The sequence below is a fragment of the Anopheles nili genome, chromosome 3 (genome assembly GCF_943737925.1).
Source record: "Anopheles nili chromosome 3, idAnoNiliSN_F5_01, whole genome shotgun sequence".
In the NCBI taxonomy this organism is placed as follows: domain Eukaryota; kingdom Metazoa; phylum Arthropoda; class Insecta; order Diptera; family Culicidae; genus Anopheles; species Anopheles nili.
Window position 1 is genome coordinate 57734580 of NC_071292.1, and position 20413 is coordinate 57754992.

General features: G+C 46.1%; 3 protein-coding genes across 4 annotated transcripts; 2 read left to right on the forward strand and 1 right to left on the reverse strand.

Annotated features, from left to right (window-relative positions):
* Window positions 1-7959: 7959 nt before the first annotated feature.
* LOC128726449 (UPF0389 protein CG9231) lies at window positions 7960-9010 on the forward strand. Of its 2 annotated transcripts, XM_053820261.1 has the most exons (3): window positions 7960-8124; window positions 8301-8570; window positions 8651-9010. In XM_053820261.1, the coding sequence occupies exons 2-3, from the start codon at window positions 8302-8304 to the stop codon at window positions 8871-8873; spliced, it is 492 nt and encodes a 163-aa protein (XP_053676236.1). In that variant the 5' UTR covers window positions 7960-8124; window position 8301; the 3' UTR covers window positions 8874-9010. The 2 variants fall into 2 exon arrangements, with proteins under 2 accessions (XP_053676236.1, XP_053676237.1); XM_053820262.1 differs by lacking the exon at window positions 7960-8124 and having other exon boundaries at window positions 8284-8570.
* On the reverse strand, window positions 9002-11418 carry LOC128726444 (uncharacterized). The gene is made up of 3 exons (XM_053820257.1): window positions 11236-11418; window positions 10591-11161; window positions 9002-10522 (listed from the first exon to the last, which is right to left on the reverse strand). The coding sequence occupies exons 1-3, from the start codon at window positions 11365-11367 to the stop codon at window positions 9078-9080; spliced, it is 2148 nt and encodes a 715-aa protein (XP_053676232.1). The 5' UTR covers window positions 11368-11418; the 3' UTR covers window positions 9002-9077.
* Window positions 11419-11863: 445 nt separating this feature from the next.
* On the forward strand, window positions 11864-20365 carry LOC128726190 (E3 ubiquitin-protein ligase listerin). The gene is made up of 13 exons (XM_053819983.1): window positions 11864-11896; window positions 12035-12633; window positions 12706-14059; window positions 14707-15825; window positions 15896-16168; window positions 16233-16459; window positions 16694-16877; window positions 16953-17136; window positions 17204-17286; window positions 17349-17822; window positions 17913-18027; window positions 19528-19931; window positions 20004-20365. The coding sequence occupies exons 1-13, from the start codon at window positions 11864-11866 to the stop codon at window positions 20229-20231; spliced, it is 5277 nt and encodes a 1758-aa protein (XP_053675958.1). The 3' UTR covers window positions 20232-20365.
* Window positions 20366-20413: the final 48 nt, after the last annotated feature.

Genomic DNA, 20413 nt, shown 5'->3' on the forward strand with positions numbered 1-20413 from the left:
ACCCACTCAATTGGGAGAATACTCCCGGCTACGACGCCCGGCCACGATGATGAAGCACTATCCCATCCCATCTTTTTTTTTCCAATCCCACCAAGGTCGAGAGCCATTTTGACGAGCTGTTGGGTTTGGGGGGCAAAAATGTACAACCCATCGCGTGATGTTGCGAGAATTAAGATGCGAACGGAGCACGCGGCCCTTTTTTTCTTTTGCGCCCGAACAACCCAATCCAAAAGCTCGTCCTGACCGCAGTAATGGGAACCGCCCTACTGCTGTTACTGCTGCCGCATCAAACGTGTTCAAGTCAAGCACAGGAACAAGAAGTCGAACGAGTGTATTTCAAATGCCCACTCTCTTGTGCCCTGTGACTCCTGGGAGCTAGGCCCCTTCGGTTCGTTTGCCTGCGTGCTAGCGGGCCACTTAGAACTAGGGGAAAGATTTAATTTATAATGGCCCGCTGGGTGGGTGAGTCTGCGTGCGTCCGTCCCAGAACCAGAATGCATTCCCGGAGCCCGTTCGTTCCGGCGGTGCGGGTTTTTCGGCCAATCGGCACAGGATGGTAATAAATTTTCAATATTTACAATCAAAAGCTACACCACCCCGGGACGGATACATCCTGAACTGGCGGCCGGAGGGGGTCATGCAAATACCAACACGAGCAAAGCATGGGAGTAGTTGGTTTTTGAATAATTTCACTGTAACGAAGCAATGTCCGGTTCCCGTGTTTGCTGCGTGTTTTGCTACGCTTCGGCTAGCAACAATAAAATGGTTAACAATAGAGAGCACCACCCCCAACCACCCCACCCCACCCAGCAATACAGTAACTCACATTCATATAGCTTATCTCGGGTCGATCAGAACGAAAACCGATAAGGGAACCGGTCGTCGTTCTTGGGCTGGGTAGAATATTTGTTGGGTTTGTACTGGTTTTTTTCTTCTTCTTCATCTTCCCTACGCCCACTTCCATTTCCGGTTCCCGAGGGGCTCTGGTAATGGCAATATGACTGCGTCATACAATATGTGCCCGAATTTACACCAGGCTTATCACATGCCACCGTGGAAGGAGAGGCCAGGACGAGAATTAGCCAGCGCAAAGTACGGTGGGCAAAGTGGATTTGGGCTTTAAAAGCGATCCTTCCGCATTGCCGGAAGGGCAGCAACAACAACAAAAAAAAAGCTCGATAAGAGACCCGGGTCTTGGATTTTTGCTCCCACACCACCCCCTCTCAGCAATTACAATGGGGTTGATGTTATTTACGCTGTTAAGTGGGCGAGTGTTGCCTCATCGTTCTCAAAATTTGCCCACAATGGAGTGCTTTTGTTTGCATACGCTTGTGTTTGAGGTTTATTTGCTTTGCAATCAATTGCCCCGTACGGTGTGTAAGGGGTATTTTTCTCTGATCTCTTAGGTAAACGGGCTCAAAGTCTCTATGAAAATGATGTGTAAAAAAAATCTTAGAGAAACGTATAGCATCAACTTTTGCGTGACGTTTCGCTCCTGCCGTTCGGCTAGTGGCTAGTTTGCCACGGAATGGCTTCACCTGGCTTCAAACGGCTGACAAACGGCAACCAATATGGCCAGTCGAATCGGACGGGATAGGGTGAAGTCAGTGCGACCGGACGTCCGGTATTATTTATCTCCCGCAAAGCTCCGGACCGGTCAGCGTTCTAGCATCCAAACGATGTCATTGTACCACCGGCACCATTATTACTGGCACGGAATATTTGCTCCAGCAGGAATGAAATTAATTCCGTTCCCGGTGTGCCGCACCTCTCGGCAGGAATGCGCGTCCAAAAGAGGAAGGGGGATGGCTTTTAGATGGGTAGCAGAGAGAGAGAGAGAGACGATCCCTTGCGGCCATGTAAAAGGGGTCACGCTGTGGACGAAAGCCACCACCGACCGGTCAGCGGAAAAGGACATTCGCACATCGGACGGACATGGGTTTATGACATATTTTATTGGCGCATGGGATTCTTCACGCCGGCTCGCTCGCGCAAACCCACAACCGCAGGGAGTAGCATACTTTCATTTCCACCCACTCTATCTCTCTCTCTCTCTGTCTCTCTTATTCTAACACTCTCCCACTCTCTGTCTCTCCCTTTATTTGTCTATACGTCAAAAAGCCACGAACGAATCCTGACCTCCGGGTGGAGCCCTTTGGGGCAAAAAGCATCCATCCAACCCATCCTGGCGTCCTTTGTTATCTCTGCAGTAGGTGAATTTTAATGAACGATAGCATGGTAATCCCTCTTTTATGATTTATTTATGGCTGCAATTTGGAAACGATGTAGTATCTGCTCATCTTCCATCCATCCGTCGCGCAGTCCTGCAGGCTCGCCTTCCTTTGGCCAACTCGACCATCGGTGCCGATGATTTTTTTTTTCGCTCATTTTTGAATTCAAAACGCCGTAATGGACGGTACGGTTCTAGTCGTCCGGTTCCAGCCCAAGGTACGCATGGTTCAAATAAGCAACAAAAAAAACGAGCGGGTCGTTGCTGGTTTTGGAACCCGAAAATGAATTGTCCTATTGTGATCAAAGCCACGCTGCAGATACGCCGGCTAAAGGTTGGGCAGCACGATGAAAAGGATTAAGGCTAGTTGGGGTGAAGGCTGGCAAGAGCCTGGACAGAAAACGGCAAAGCAGCGGCGAACAGTTTGCCGAGAGGTTGTGCCCATTGCCAAGACTCGAAAGCTTCTCGTTTGATGATTTTTGTGTGTGCTCATTTTTCATGTTTCAAGCTAATCCTTTGCTGATTAATTAACCCGAGAGAATTTTAAACCTGTCAACAATATTCGTTTTAGTTGTTTTTTTTTTGTTACTTTCAAATCCCGCCCACAAAAACCCGAGTATCCGAGCGAGGGTTTGTGGGAACGATTTCCGGAAAACAATCTCGCAACTATTCGGAACTATAATGGCACTTTAATTACTGGCCACTGGCGCGATGAACTGCACCGTTAAGGACACCATGCGCGTAATGTAGCGGAAAATTCATTAGTCAGTAAGTCGATTTATCATTCGCGGTGCTTCTCCACGCGCTCGCCTCAAAACAAGTCCCTCCAATCCAGGATCTCAAGATCAAAGGGCCCAGAATGGCGTAAAGTATGGTGGAGTGAAGAATTCTTCCGGAATGTGCATTCATCCCGAAACCACCCTCGACACAGGATCATCAAAGATGATCGAACCCGTTTTCTAGGTGTTTTATTTCGCTCGCTTGATTGACAGAGCCATCCAATGCGAAGGAAGATAATAATTCCCCCACACCGAGCGGTCCATTTTGAGCCCTCGTAGCCGAATTCCTCCACCGGCAACCCAAGCGACCCCAAACGGCACGTTCGGAAGCGCAGGATTTGCGGGAACTTTTTTAATATAAACTTTTCCGATTGTCGATCTTTGCGCTGCTGCCATGACGTTTTTTTTTCCTTGCTCGATGTGGCGCTCGTAAAAAGTTACGACTGACGAGCATGTTGTTACTTGTTGTTTAATTTTTCAATCGATTCCACCTCTTAAACGGTAACCGCCATCACCGCCTCCCCCAACGGCCGTGCCTCATCACGCACAGATCGATAATAAGGCCAATGGGGGCCGACTTTTCGCGAAGTGCGCGCGTTTATTTGCTTTTCCATGCGTTGTGCGCCAATCCCCCCTCGTGCGTACAATAACCTTTATGATCCAGCGCGAAACGCGAAGAAACCCACGGACGCAAGACTTTACGGCAATGAATTTAATTTTAAATCATTTTTTTTCTCCCAAAACTTTCATCATTTGCCGTCTCGGCTGGGTTTGGGTTAGCTGGTAACACGAAAAGAACGATCTCACGGTTCACTGATGCACGGTGCGTATCATTTTCCATCCTACGATCCGTTGAACCAGTTCCGGCACGTGTGAAAACATGCACCCTTTCCAAATGGGGGGTGATTTTGGGGGAAAAAACGAGGACACGATCCGACCCGCTTAACTGCGGAAACAGTACAGAACGGCAACCAAAGCAGGCGATGGTGGAAAATTAATTAGAATCTAGAACTTTCAATTGAACGGTTGTGGATCCGGTTTTCCGCGCCACTCCCCGTGCGGGTAAAAGGATTTTCTACGTCCTTCGGTGGCGGGTGAAGGCGATGCCCCGGGAGCGAAAGATTGAAATTGATGATCGAAATAACCGTACCGATGTAATGAGCACCGTAATGAGAAGCGTGCCATATAGAAACGGGAAAAACGCGCTTGCTCCCACGTCTGGGACTGGCGGTGGTGCAGTTTTGCTGCGGCCGCTCGTGCGCACCATGTTAATTATGGACGATTGCATTAGCCAGAAGCACCAATTAATTAAGGGTTTATTTTTTTTTCTTCTTCTTTTGAGCACACCTTGCATACGACGCAACGACTTTCGATGATCGTAATATTCTTACGATACCCGTAGACGATGTCACGGCACTTCGAAAGCTTGCGGAAGGATAAATATGCGTCGCAATGTTGCGCGCAATGACAGTGTAGCTGCTCCACTCTATGGGGAGTTCTCGACATATTACAGTTAAAATCTTGTAGCCCTTTACTGGGTCTTGTGACCTCTATTGACTCACTTACCGCATGGAAAGCAAAGATGAAAAGAAAGTTAAGTTTGTCCACATGACGCTTAAAAGCTCCGTGTAACTCTTTCGGTCAAATAAAAGCGCACAGTAACGTTGACCTCCCCCAACCGAGATGCGCCCGCCGGCTAAGCAAATTATCTCGAGTATTGCCTTTTAAGAACCATATTCAATTTACATTCGTACCAGGTCTCGGTAAAAAGTGGGGGTCCACCTTTGAATGTGACCGTTTAAGTGCACGCTCAACATTTGCTTGGGCGATTTTTCGTTACATTTCGTGTCGTTTTCCCACACCCTCACACTCGCCATAGTCATATGGTACCGGGAAATGGTCCAGGAAGCCGGGGAAAAGCTGGCAAAAATCTATTAACGATCAAGCTAACTGCCGAGCGGCATTCGGAAATGGTTACACTCCATCAGGAGGCACACTCGGAGCACGCAGTGGCCATCCTTTGCAGGTTTTTTTGTTTGTTTGCACCCCACCTTCCGTGAAACCGTGAAAGCCAATTCGTGACACAACTTGCACAGCATCAAAGCGGCGCATCTCTTCCGGTCCGCTTGGTCGTGCGTTTGAAAAGAAAGTCCCACTCGGCTCGAAGACACACGATGGTGCACACTGCCGGTGTAATGGCGCAAGGGTTGCGCATGAAAAGCACAACCATAAACCACGCACTCGAGACCGTCCTCGAGCTGGCTGAAAGAAACGTGCACACGAAACTGTGGCGCATCCTTACATAATGCATGGCCCTTCATGTTCGGTGTGTGGCGGTGGTGTGGGGGGGGGGAGGGAGAGGCACATATTTTCCAGTGCCGGGCGCAGGACCACCGTAATGGGCCCGGCATGGGCATGTACGCACTCGGTCGGGTTGATTCTCGGGTCCTTTACCCGAGCGACGTAATGTGGTCATGTGCAAAACGTTCTCTGGTGGGCTAACGAGAAAATCAATTATCGGGGAGAATTAAAATTTAGAAATGAAAAAACAAAGAGCATTAACATTTAACTGGCACATGAAACTACGAATAAAAGCTCCATTTCCAAAGTAGATTAAATATTCAAAAAATGATCCATTTTAAAATGCACTGATTTTAATATGCGTTAGATAACAAACAAGTGCATCCAAGTTATTGTTACTGTTGTTATTTATTTAAGGACAGATTGGCCGTTTTTAGATTTCTATAATTATTTGTGAGCTGAAAGGCATTTCCTCATAAAAACAGCCGCTGAGAGCCTTATCCCGGGCTGACTCGGTTAAGTGCATCCAAGTAGACAAGTTAAAAAGCTTACTAAAATGGCTGCCTGATGCGGCCAGTGTGTTACTTTCTGCATACGATCCCGGCGGCTATGGTTGCTTCGATTTCAACTCGCAACTCCTACCGAATCGCGCGGGATGTCCTTTCAGCCCATTCATAGCTTTCGACGGTCATTTTCAGCTGCCAAATTTTGGCCACAATACCGATCCCTAGTTCCGGTTCCCAACGGCAGCAAAAGGACAGCGGCATGGCCCATTTAGTTTACATTTATTTTCCTGGCGCGCGCGTGTAGCCCAGCTGAGTTGCTTGCCGAGGTTGTTCGCAAAACGCCCCGCCACGGCCACCAAACGCACTCGCAGATGGAACTTCGGTCCCTGTGTGTGTGTGTGTGTGATTTTTTTTGTTCGCTACTTCCATCCCGCTGTTTTATCTTGTGCTGCCGGCGACAGGATCACGTCGTATTTCGCAGGCGTCGCCATTAGACATTGTTGTTGATACCGAGCCGGGCAGGCATGGCCGTAGCATCCGTGCCGTCGCCGCACCAGCATCCGGTGACGACGGCGATCCATCGACGGCAGGAAGGCGTGGGGAAGAGGGATGTCACTCCATCCGGCCTGGGCAGCGAGTCCTGAAAGTCCGGCCAAACCCGTGTACCGTGTCGCTGCGTGCAGCCACCGCCGGTACGGAGCTTCGCAATGGGGAGAGATTCGTTTTGTTCGTGCCCTCGTGTTTCCCAAAACAAAACTCGTTATTTTCACCGTCTAGCAGCCCCCGACGCGCGTGTCCCTTTCCACGCTTTCCGGTGTGCTGCCGGCCGTTGTAATGAATGGGGCCCTTCTGCCTTCCTACAGCTTCCACAGCGCTGCGTGGCTCGGTCTCTCCGAACACGGTGCAACCGATGCGTTCGAAGGCAGCACGTAAAACAGAAATTTATACTTGCGCTCGGTTTTTGCTGCAACTTTCAAGGGTATCCAAGTCTGGCGTTCCCCGGCACGGTGGGGCGCTCGTTTACGGTTGGCCCTTTACACCCTGTTGCCGAGTGTCTGTCCACTGGAACACGCGAAAGGGTACTTCGGACCGGTTGTAGGGACGCATACGCGGATGCTCAGCGCCTGTCGGAGTCCATTGTGGGATTCCGATCGCGGTGCGTTAGGCGGACACGAGTTGAATTGAGTTTTTTTTTTCCAGGGAAGAAATGTATCAAAAACGTAAAAAATTGACGCATGGCGTTCGTTCGCTCTGCAACGCGTGGTAGTTTTTTGCGCTTGCTGTACAAAGTATTACAAGCGGATACCATGTTTGAATATTCGTTCTTTATAATATTTCCCATAAAATCGTAATGCAATATATTGCTCAGATAGCGTCTGCAGAAAGAAAAAGTTTTTTTCCTGCTTTGTGCGAAATGGCGAACAATAGAAAGGACCAAATGATGCAACCGAGAACAAGCACGTGGTCGACGCACAGAAAAATGAACCACAGAAAGGGTATGTCTCCTCAGCAAAGCTAGACCATATTTTTTTTATATAAACAATTCTTGGATTAGATATGAACCTTTTGTATATAATTGTGGTACTATAAAGCCAAGAATATTTTTCGATGATTTTATTAATGAACTTTCCAGCCGTTTGCGGCAAAAATGGGTGAAATGCAGTTGAAATTTAATTTAAATAAAACTAATATTTATTACAATTGTTTAGTAACTAGCAATTAATTTTATTATTGAAATAGTGCTATCTATTGCAGGCTTACCTTATTAAAACGTGTGTGTTTCAATAATTCTGTAACAATAATTGGAATTCTTCGATTGAAATTAGCCCTTAGTGCGCAGGCCACAAACATAAAAAATCGTTTACACGTAGCAAACCAGAATCACTCTATTTTGTGCTAAACTTCTGGTTATTATATTTATATTATTTTAATTTTCAAAGGTTTCCTAGAAATTGTGTAATGCTTGATGTTAACATTCTCTGAAATAGACAATATTACATTCAAAAAAAAGTAAAGACGGGAAATGTCAAGCGTAAAGTCCAATTTTGAAATGTCGTGATCAGCTGTGAGAAACCTGGTTTTGTTGTTGTAACTGTTGACAAATAGTTTTTGTCCGAGAGGGGATACGGGGAATTACACAGCTCCGAAAGTGACGAGAATTGCACCGGGCCATTGATATTTTACCAATAAATAGCAGATCTAGTTTACAAAAGACCAGGCAGTCGATTGAAAGGTGTGCTCAGTGATAGGATTGGGACTAATTTGCTCACTTTCGCTGCAGTTCTTGATTTCTCGCGCAAGCCTTCGCGTAAGTGTGCATATTGTGTAACTCTGTTTTTTTTGGGTGCAAAATATAACAAAAAAACAACAAAACATTGTTTTTTTGTTAGACGCAACAAGCATGTTGGGTTAAAATGTGTCCCTACGTATTGGAACCGGTATTTTAAGTGTGCTTGTTTTTTTGTCTTTCCCCTTCGTGGACAGGATGCATTTTTTGCGCACTGCATGCGAAATCGCACGTACGTCATCTGGCGCGTCTCTGCCGGGGACGCTGCTGCGGTCACGTAGCGCACGGACGTTCTGCTCCCAGATCGAACCGAAACCACAGCCGCCCAAATCACCGGCACCGGGTACCGCCGGTGGCAATGGGACAAGTATCAGTTCCCACACGCACTCGCCCAACAGTTTGGAAAAGCGAATGCTGGTGTTCGCCAAAAGATACAAATCCGTTGATGAGGTTCCTAATTTCATCAGGTATGGTGGATCAAGTGGATAGTATGCTCCCAAAGCTGGCACTCATTACCACAAAATCACCTCTCCTTTTTTCTGTGTAGCCAGGAGAAGATGGAACGCGTGAGAAATCAGGTGCGAATAAAAATTGCCAACTACATGATGATTGCAACCGCGATTGGGTGCATCGTGATGGTGATCAGCGGCAAGAAAGCTCAGGAGCGCGGCGAATCCGTGGCACAAATGAACCTCGACTGGCACAAGGAATACAACGAGAAGGCTCGTGCCGAGTACGAAGCATCATTGGCGACCGATACGAAAAAGTAGACCCTTTTGTAGCGAATCCTTTTCACCCTTTTTAAAATGTTACAAAAATTGTCAAGAGTGAAAGTCCATGTTTTACGCTCTAGAACATATTGTTTGTATTATCGTGTAAATACACTATAGGGCTATAGATGCTCGAACGCCTATACATACAAGGGTAGGTTTAATTTCTTAACTTTTACAGCTTGCGTAGTTACTTCATTCTCTTCAGAATAGTTTGATTTTTTCGACTGTGTACCACTGGCTACGACTCGTGCGTGCTCCTGCTTTGTTGTTTTGAGGACTATGTTCTACCAAGCGCTGTATGATTGGTCCTAGCAGTTGTAGCTGTTGTACCAGCCCGATGTGCCTATCCACTATCTCCAGCAAACGTTGCAATTGTTTCTGGACTTTATCTTCCGGTGACAGTATAAATTGCTGGTAGTGCGAATCAAGTAACACCATAACCCACTGAATGGCTTGTTCGTCGCTATCGAAGCTATCTTTGTTGTGAAGAGTTTCGCTCAGTGTTGCCATCGGATCAACCAGGAGGTACTCGAGGTGCTCTAGCAGGCTCATGACTGTGACAATGTCTAGCTCCATTCGCACGAACGGAATCAACGATGTTCGGCTGAAGCTGCACGAGAGAACCAAGTTAAGCAAGTCTCGTTGTGACGGGTCGTTCGCTTGTGCATTCGCAAAGATGTCCTGGTTCGGTAGTTCCGAATCGATCTTTTTACTGACGGCTGCGGTGCCATTGGATTGCGGCATATCCTCGGAATCCATCGATTCTTTCTTTTGCTCGTTCGGCAGAGACATGGCGTATTTCAACGCTTTGACAATGGTTTTCTCCGAAATAGTCGAATATCGCTTAAGGCACTTGCCAAGATCGTACGGCAAGTCGGCCTGCACCAGCCACGGCACAACTTTATCGCAAATTTCCATCTCCGAGAAACCGCTGCGCTCCATCTCCTCCAACATGATTTCAAACTCATGGCTCAACACCAACGGGCCCAGCGAAAGATCGGGATTGTTGAACAGCTTAATTTGAACCTGATCATTTGGAAGTGAGTCACACTCAAACAGATCGACAGGGAGCGTTTCGCGGTAGGCCATTTTCAGTGCTTCTTCGAATGTGTTTTCGCTTATCAACCTTTGAGCGACCGTGGTTGGTGTTGCAGATTCGCTTTCCTCATCAGATTGTTCTTTCAACGAACTCTGCATCTCATCGAATGAATACATTTCGATGAACTCGCACTCTTCATTGATGCTTTCCTCGTCGATCGTGTGCGTGAAGTCGAACTTGCGCTGGCTGCCAATCATATCGGAAAGCTGCTCCTTGCTGATTTTAAACGGTACGACGGCAAGCATCTGACCAAATGCTAACAGAATGTTGTTCTCTACTACCCAAAATCGTGATGACTTAAAGTACACTTTGAAGAACTGCTTCGCTTGGACCACCTTGAATTGCACGTTGAACAGCACCAGCGTAGCTCCGTCCTGGTTTTTGTTATTTGCATACACGGCGACGTAATCTTTGCCAATGCAGATCATTGAAATAGGCTGGTTGATGTTGAAATTTTGTACCATCTCAATAAAATTACCCACTCCTTCGTCGCGCTTAGGTGACTGGCCAAGGGACAGCTGAAGGTTAAAGATACGACTGTCGGACCCTGAAATGAAGCGATGCGTGAGACAAGCACTAAGACTATTGAGACAAAAGGGAAGGACGATGGCTTACAAATACTCATCAACGATGGACCATCATTTCCATCCACTAAGCAGCTGGCTGCCATTTTTATGTCCTCGCCTATACGCTCCAGTTTGACCTTTTCAAACCCTTTTAAAATTTTTAAACTTGTCTGGTTGAGCAACGCGTAATTAAACTCCATTGAGCCATTTTCCTCGTTCCGCACAAAGTATGTTAACAATGGAGTTCCGCTGTCCAGCAGCAACGCCCGCACATCTCGAATGGTGTGCGTTTTAGGGTTTACATTTGGCGTTGATTCTGCGGCATTTGTAGCAACTCGTTTACTTTGGGTTCTCGTTTCCAGTGCGCTTTCCAGCGACTCACAGCTTCCATCAGTATAAAGGAGCAACGTTTGGCCACTATCCATGGTGAACAGATCCAGTACCGTGCGATACAGTTTGATCTTTTTCACCGTGTTCAAATCGCCATGATCCCGTTTCCAACACCGCAGATACCGGCCACCAAAAACAGCTGCGTAACATTCGGATTTGAAATCGTACACTACTTTGCTGCTCAAACGATCCAGAACCGTCCAGCTACGGATTTGGCGTTGGTTGCTAAGCTGTAAGAATAAATAATACCAATCATCTCATTTTTAGAGGGACTCTACAAGAGAGCCTACTGGCAGCAACCTACCTTCACGACCAGTATGATATTACGTCCGAGGGTATTGATAACGCATCCAGGATCGACATCGCGAGATAGCCCTAAAAAATCGTCGATGTTGTTGAGCGGACAGAGATTGTAATATGCGAGTAATTTGGCCATTGCGTTTAAAACTTTAGGACTACCGGACTTCTAAACAACGTGCTTTTTATTTTGGAGTTCAACGTGACTGCAAACTGACAACTCCTAAACATAAACAATAACGTTTTGTCAACAAACGTCATGCAGGTGTTGAGTATCGATAAACTTTTGCAAAATATTTAATTATTTTACCTTATTCGATTGTACATACCTTTGTTTATTTGTGAATCGAAAGTGTGAAAAATTTGCTATAATTTTTGGCTTTAATACTGAAGTTTTTAGCGTTTGTTTTTTAAGGTTAACAAAGCTGACGCCGTAGCACAATTTTGACAGTTGCGTAGCGGCAGTGAGAGCGAGCAAATGTGTTATAGTTTTCCGTCAAAGCTTGGCGAAATCCCCCGTGTTTGCAAAAAGAAAATAAAACCTAGTGTAACCCGTGCGAAGCTATTAGCCACTGTTTTCCGGGCCCGGTGAAGGCATCGTATCTTAACGCAAAAATAAGTCAAGAAAACTCATGATGGGTGGGAAACGCACGAAGAATAACACCAAGGCAAGTAGGGTCTTCTCCATCGATCATGAGGTTGACGTGTGCAATGTTGCCTCGCGATACGAACTCGATATCAATTTCACAATCCATGCTAAAATGTTACTTTTTGAATCGATTTGCTTGCCACTCACCCTTCGATAGCCTTCTAGCAGCGGACGCAGTGCGGAACTGCTCGGTACGTCCGTACCGACGCTGTTCGGGTTTGCCGCCCTGGATAGTGCGAGCTTACCGGTCGTGCCAGGATTCGTACAGATTGATGCGAACCATAGCATCGACGAAATGGATCCCAATCTGGACGACACATTGCAGATAGTATTGAGGAAGATGCTGAAGAAGGATCGTACCACCAAAACGAAAGCCTTGCTCGAATTTATCGAGCTGATAAAAAATGCTGAGCTGGAAGTAGTAAAAGCAGTGCTACCTTTCTGGCCGAAACTATTCGTGAATCTGTCCACCGATGCGGATCATCGTGTTAGGGAAACGGCACAGCAAGCGCAGGCCGTGATCGTATCGCGTGCTGGCAAAAATATCGCACCGTTCCTGCGGCAACTCATCCCGGCTTGGATATCATCGCAAAGTGATACGTACGCTTCCGCGGCATCTGTGGCTTTACAGTCATTCAATAACACGTTTCCCCCTGGGAAAGTCAGTGAGGTCTTTGTGTTTTGTGAGAACGAAATTCTAGAGTACTTCACGAAAAACCTAACCGTCCACACGGCCATAACGTTAAGCAACCCCAAGTGAGTTTGTCAAACAAAAGTGGCAGCTGTGGTGATAGTTTCTGTGAGAATATTTGTTACGTTTTTTTGCAGATCCCACTCGCCGGAAGAATGCGAGAACAAGTACCAGCTCGTGTTAATATCCAGCTTACGAGGCTACGCGCTCTATCTTAGCCGCATACCAGCAGAGAATCTGAAGAAATCCGCGGAGTTAAACGCGAAAATTCTCGAGAGTCCAAAGTTCTGGACGTACCACAAGCACAAAACAGCCGCAATCCGATCCGCTTGGTTTGAGGTCATGTCCGCTCTGCTGCAGTATGGACCATTTCTAGTGGAGGGCCATCAGGCCCAGATAACGACGAGCGTTTTCCAATTTCTGGACGAAGCGGACCCATCGGTCGTAACGCACGTTTGGGCTTTGATCGTTTTGGTACAGGCGAAACTGAGCGAATGGCATAGCCACTTGAATTTTGATAAGGCCGTTTTTCCCAAGCTCTGGAAGCTAATCAAAAGCGGTGGTGCCGGTAATGCGGCCTGCGTGTTCCCGCATATGCTCCCGCTGGTTTCGGGATTTACCCGCGAGGTGCTTGGAAACGAACGTTTGGCCAAATTCTATAGCCTTTTCTTTGAGAGCATGAACGAGGGCCTTAAAACGGTGCAATCAAGCAGGTTGGACGTGTCTGCCGTATCACAAGCGTACTACGAAACGTTCCAATATGTGGTACTGCAGGTGTTGCGTGATGATGCGATGACGGAATCGGAACGGGAGGAGTTCTGTTCAAACATGCTGGAGCAGCATCTGATAGGCGTGATCGCATGGAGCATTACAAGTGAAGCGGCATGTGGGAAATACGTGTTCCAGCATATGGCTAATCTGCTCGATCATTGGTGCCAGCACAGTACCACATACACACAGTACGAGCGGCTACTGGTGATCTTCTGGGAACGTCTGTACGGCATCGTAAAGGAGAGTGTCGACAACAAGAACAACACCTCTTGCATCACCGACTCTCACGTGGATTTGATACAGAACCTTCGCCGTACGTCCCATAAAAGGGTGAAGTTTGCAGTGGAAAATCCGAGCGAAGATGCTGTGGATGGTGTAGTCGCTTGTCCGCTCACAACGGGAAACCATGCGAGCCGTTTCGAAAGCCAGTTGCAATTGCTCGTGTACCGCATCTGCCAGCTGTATATTGCCAAAATTAGTGTCGATCGAGACGAGGGATACATACTACAGCTAGAGTATCTCGTTCGCGCATTCCAGTGCCGGGAGCTGTTCATATTTCTAGCAAACGGCAGCGAAAACATTAAATGTCTGTTTGATCCTTTCGCTCGGTGGTTGCAAGACACGAAACTGCAATCAGAATATATCGTGGAACTTGTTATGATCCTGTACAAATATCTCAACGCCGAGGAACGGCTAGTTCTTTTAAACAAATGGATAAAGGTACGTAAACTTTGTTCATTTTAAACGCACCAGCAAAAAAACGCTTCGATGATTAATGTTGCATCGAAAATAGCAAGCATTCCAAAAGGTTATCGTACGGTGTCGGTCATGCACAAACAATAGACGTAGAAAGGTCGTTAGCATAGCATGCTCCCACTAAGACCATCTGGTACCGTTCGCAAATGGAACGACTGCTTTCAATTCCTTCCGTTGAAACTAGCATACCGTCTAACAGGGTCTATGAAGTGCCAATCGTCGGCTGAACTGTCATGATATGCATGCTCCAATGGTTATCGAAATGGTTTCAATAAACCATTTGTCAGCACAGTTAAACGGATGCCGGTCTATGCAGTGTTTGTTCAAGCAAGGAAACACCACTGCCAAAGGTTAAAGTTCTTTTGCTGGATTTGGAATGATGGCATATTTGATGTACGCTTGGGGTGTTATTTCTGTTGCCAATGGAGACCTTTAACGAGCTTATGCACGTAATATCCATTTTATTGAAACCGTTTCGTGTGTCGTTCTGTGACCATCATGACATGAAAAAAAATTATAGAAAAAAAATCCCCTTCAACACGTTTCCTTTCAAGTAACGAATTCATTTCGAGCAACTCATAACGTTTCATACCTTTGCTTTATTCTTGCAGATGTCTAACGCAATCGTTCAAAGGTGGATCATTCTCCGTGCGCTGAGTCATCCGCTGTGCCAAGAACCGAATATAAGGATGTTCCTCGCACAACCGGAAGTATCGAACATCATTACCGAATGGGCTGTCGGGGTCGCTAACGGAAACACGAAGGACAATATGATTCTGTTGCAGAAATGCTTTTTCGTAGCTAGCAACGGGGAGATTCTGATCGATGCGAAAACTTGTGAGAAAATTATCGACACCATAACGGTACCGCTGCGAGATGCATTGAAGGTTGAATTGCATGATGGATGTATTAGCTTTCTCGCGCAAATTATGCCCGTCATCTGCAGTGATGCCCGACTGACGGAACTGCATCGTTCGCTGTTCTGTACGTTGTTTGATTTTAGCGTGCACAACGTGGTTAGCGATCATCTCTCAGAGGACACGCTCTGGGAGGCAACGACTGCCTGGCAAGATGCACTGTCCGGCGAAGATATTGAGCTTGATAATGCTCTTCTCGTACGAAGCATTGGTACGATCGATGACCGGCTGCGCACTTTGTCTTCCGAGAAGCAAGATGGCATTCTCGCCTTGTTGGAGAAAGTATCGGAGATTGTGGCCAAATTGTTTGCCTGTGCTTCCGAACCCAACAAGCACGACAAATCCCAACGGTGCCAAGAAATTCACTCCATGTTGGAACAGTTTTTTGCGAAACGGGAATCAGAAGATCGTAAGCAAACGGAAGAGCTATCTTTTCTAGCGGAGTACGTCGAAGTCATACAAGGGAAGCTACTTACTAAACAATTGCAACAATCGACGGCACCCTCAATATCAGATCAGATGTTCGTAAATACCATGAAAAGCTCGTTCGTTCGGGCCATCTGTATGCTTAACGTCGTTTTGAAACTATCCTGCAAAGCTAAACTCAATCCTTCTGCGAACAATGAACAAATGGAAGTAGATCAACCAACTGAGAGCGACGATCGTGATGAAATGGAAACGTACGAAAATATCGATGAGGATAACGGAGATCTTTGTGTCCTGCACCTGTGGTCGGAATCGATTTACGAAAAAGTACTGTCTGTGATATATTTGGCAACCATCGGTGATACGATCCTGTACAATTCGGAAGAGGTAATAAATACAATTGGACTTTATGACTTCGGATATAACTTTAACGCATTATCTTTCTTCTCTTCGGCAGTTGGAATCTGTTGTGGAGTGCTTAATACTGGCGGTTCAGGAAAAGTTAACGCTTCTATTGAAGAATGTATCGCAAGATGTCGTTGCACAGATCAAGCAAAAGCTGTTTGCCTTATCGAACGACCGTGGCATGCTATGGGCAAAGAGCCTTACGGCGCTGCTGGTGATAAATCAGTACGCGGATGAGGAAAGTGGTCCCGTTCTGTTGTACGAGGATGTTTCTATCGCAGCGAACAATAGTGAGGATCTCGTAGCGTACGTTAATATAGTGCAGGTTGGTTGGAATTTAACGTTTTTTTTTGTGGCGCTGGTGTTTAACAATCATATTTGCATTTCAGTGCTTGGGAGCCAAAATGCAGCCAAAATGTCTTCCTATCAGTCCGAATCTGTTCGAAAACTATTTTGATGTATTAGTTAAGCTTTCTTCTGCGCGCTGCCTAATAGATAATCATTTTTCGACTAACTACAACGAAATGAACGATAGGAAAATAATAGGCAACTGTTTGATCGTTCTACACGAACTCATCTCACGACAAGCGACAAACAAAATGTTACAGTACAATTGGTAAGATATTTCATCAACCTTTCATTTAAATCTCTTTTGGATCGGATACTCACCTGCGATCAATGCATTCACCAGCAATCAATTTATGACTCTGCAATCCGCTTTTCAAGCTTGGATCCGTTGTAAAGGAGGATTCTAATGTTTGATGGTGGAGAATTTTTAAACGAGTAGATAAATTTCACCTGTGTCCTATATCTTAATCGAACTAAAGTGTCTGTTTTTTCTATCTTTCAGTGATCTCGCACAAGCAGACGAAAACAATATCTTCCTGGACATGGAGGTAGCGAATGTACTCACGACTGTGTTGCGCTATTTTCCAACTGAGCTCGACATTGGAAAATGGGATTTTATTCGAATAGCTCTTAGCTCGTGGACGCTCTCCGTTTCGAAGAGCTATACGCACTTTCGCACACACAATGTAAGCATAAGCACTACCTGAGCACTACTTGAAGTCACAAATAAACATGTATGCTTTTTTTTTCAACCGTCGTAGATTTCGCTCTTCATAGGCGCACTGTATCGACTGTTCCACGGATTAATGTTGTTCTTTGCAATAGAACGGAAACGAAGCTCGTCGGAATTGATGTCCAATGTCATCGAAGAGTGGGACAACGTCTTCGCTAAAGATGTCAATCTCGTATTGTTGAAGGCCTTTATTGGGATCGTTAACACAATAGGTAATTTATTGATTTGCTTTTAATCTTCGAGTCATAGTCGCATTGTGACTATTTAATCTCTTTATAGAGCATCAGCGGAAATCAGATCAATATTTTATTGAATCCATATGTCCCTACATCGAATCGGTGGATTTCAGCTATGTCTTAAAGGTAACACAACACCAACAATATGCATTAAATTTAGATGCAATAACAAGCTTTTATTGCATTAGGCTAACAAGGTCGATTCGAAAACGTCGTTGGATGATCTGATGACGTTCTCGCTCAACAATATCCGTCACTGGAACAAACGAGTTCGATTCGCAGCGACCGCAATGCTCAAATCACTGTCTGTCGGACTCATCCAGCGTGATTTGGAGCAGCTTCTGAAGCGCTCAGAATCATCTGATCAGCAACAGAAGTGCGCTGAGGAACCCGAAGAGAGTTGGCACCTGTTGCAGCGTTTTAAGCACCAGCTGGATCAATACCAAGAGCTGCTTGGTGGATGTATCGCCGACTTTAATTACAAACCGTTAGATGCAGATTCCCCGCTAAAGCTAGCTGACAACGACAACCTGCAAGAAACAAGATCCCACTGTCTGTCCTTCCTGTTGCTTTGGGATTGCATTCTTGGTATATGTGCCAAAGCTCCATCTGAATTACGATCAATCTATGCATTCTGGATTTCGGGCAACAAATTTGAGCAAGTAAGTTACTGCATCGATGAGATGAATTTTGAACAGACATATGTTGTACAGTGAACGATGAAACTAACATGTGTATTTATTTTCCCCCAGCTTCTCTTACCAATCTTGTTCAAGTTAATGCCGCAAGAAATTTTGCGAAATCCCGATTCGTGTGCCGTCTATGGACAAGCAATGTTTTCCAGCTTGGAATGGAGTCAGATCAAAAGTAAGTGACGTCTCAGATAATCAGGGTACTTCGGATTGTTTTTCATCTGGTTCTGGGTTTGTCGGCTCGTCGTCCGTTTGGTTATCATCATCTGGAATATCTTGAACCATTGTATCTTGTATATTTTCCTGCTCATCTAGCGTAAGATCATCGGTTGGTGCGCTGTCTGTCGATGATGGAATTGCTTCTTGAATTTCCATCGAGTGGCTGGGTACAATTTGACTTTCAACTTCAAGCACTGCTTCGCTCAAACAGTGCTCAATGAGTTGAGAGGAAAGTGTGCAAAGAAGCTCCAACTCCGATTCTTCAATGCCCTCGTCAACAGTTCGCAGTTCAAACTCACTTGAGTTGACGGAAACAAATGAGTCCGATTTTCTCACCAAGGAATGTGATTTTTGTTTGTCAAACGATATGCCAGTCGTTTCCATCAAGCGCCATATCCAGTGTCCCACCTTTTCGGAGAACTCAATGTAAAAATCTTCGATTACGTCGTAATTGTTGGGATTGTCTTGTGCTGGCATGTTCGGAACGGGCATTTCCAAAAACCGACAAACGCATCGAAGTACCGCCCGGGCAATCCGTTTTCCATTCTCCTCCAGCGGCAAACAACTACCAAGCAAGTAATAATCACGGAGCTTTTTGGAAAGATTCTGCATCGTTTTTCTCAGGAGTTGAATTTCCAAGCGGTGTATTTTACGAAGAAGTTTCCGCTCTTTCTTTTCAAGGTGACGCCGCCACATAGCGTCGTCCGATCGCTGTTGCTTTGCATACCCAATGGATTCTTGTATCGTCACAAACGGTTTTGGTTCCAGCAAATTCTGCAAATGTTGCTGTTGCCTATCGGAAAGTCGCGAGGAAAACCCTTCAAGCGTGGCCTTCACGTGAGATAACCCGGGCCTTGCAAGCGTTTTAATGCGATTCGTCACGGACGGTAGTTTTCGTACGATGTAATATGGTGACTTTTGTTGGGCCTAAATGAACGTGGATAAAAAGGGTTCAATTTAGATATACTACTACTGATTTTTCGCCCGTACTCACTTTTTCTTTTGGCATCGCTATTAAATCGGTGTGGTCGGACGGCTTCAACACTTGCCGGTCCAGTATGAAATTTCCGCTGTGCTGACATTTTTTATATTTTCCCGGACTCGGAAACACCAATTTGCATACGGTAGGGACGACAGCTTGCTTAGCGGCTTTTTTTAGCTGCATATCTCGTTTCCGTTTAGCAATCCGCTCTTTAGCTCCTATGCGAAGTTCTTCCTCTAGCGATGGAACCGTTCCCTGTTGAGGCAGCTTTTCGGGGAACCGTTCATAAACAGTGCCCTTATCTTCATAATTAACACTACCCATTTTGCGATGGCCAAATAAGTTTGTCGAACGGAAATTTGTGCCAAATTGCAGCCGTTTAATTCCCTTGAAATGTTGATTCGATCTGCCGAAACGTTGGATTTTGCAACGCTCACTACGTTAACTAAATAACGTTGTTTCTCGCCCTACTAGATCCAAGCACGAAGCTTGAGCGATACGCCTGCCATCTGTACACGCAAACCCTGCGCCATCTGCCCGTGATCGTGCGACGCTGGTTTAACGGTCTGAATCACCGCCATTCGTTGATCGTCAGCAAGATAACGGCCAACTCGGTATCAGGTATGCTGTGCCAGGAAGAGTTCCAATCATTGATCGAACGCAAGGATCGCCAGGACAACATGCAGATCAAGGTGCACTCGACGCTGCGCCAGGTGATGGCTGTTTATTCGATCGACGAAACGAAACTGGAGCTGCACATAACGCTTCCGAACAACTTCCCGCTCGGAGCGGTTGCCGTCGAAGGTGGCAAGCAGATCGGTGGCCGACTGCAGTCCCGCCAGGTGGTCATGCAACTATCAATATTCTTAACGCACCAGGTACGTACGAGTAGCAAACGATTGGTGGCGTTGGAAGCGGTTCCGATTAATTCAGCGTGTCATTTTCCACAGAACGGCTCCATCTACGACGGGTTGTCGTTGTGGAAGCGAAACCTGGACCGCAAATTCGAGGGCGTCGAGGAGTGCTACGTATGCTACAGCGTAATTCACCAGGACACGTGCCAGCTACCGAAGCTGTCCTGCAAGACGTGCAAGAAAAAGTTCCACGGTCCGTGTCTGTACCGGTGGTTCAGCACGAGCAACAAGTCGACCTGTCCGATTTGCAGAAATATCTTTTAGGAAAGCGAACACGAGGGCGCATGTTTTAAGCACATTCACAAGAAACGACACGTGTACAGTTACGGTAGATGGTAGATGGATAGCGAGCGCTGTGGAATGCCTCTTTATTCAACTCACTCTTGATTGAGCATTAATTGAGCAATAAACGAAACAAAAAAATGCAACGTTTCGTGCTCGAAGTT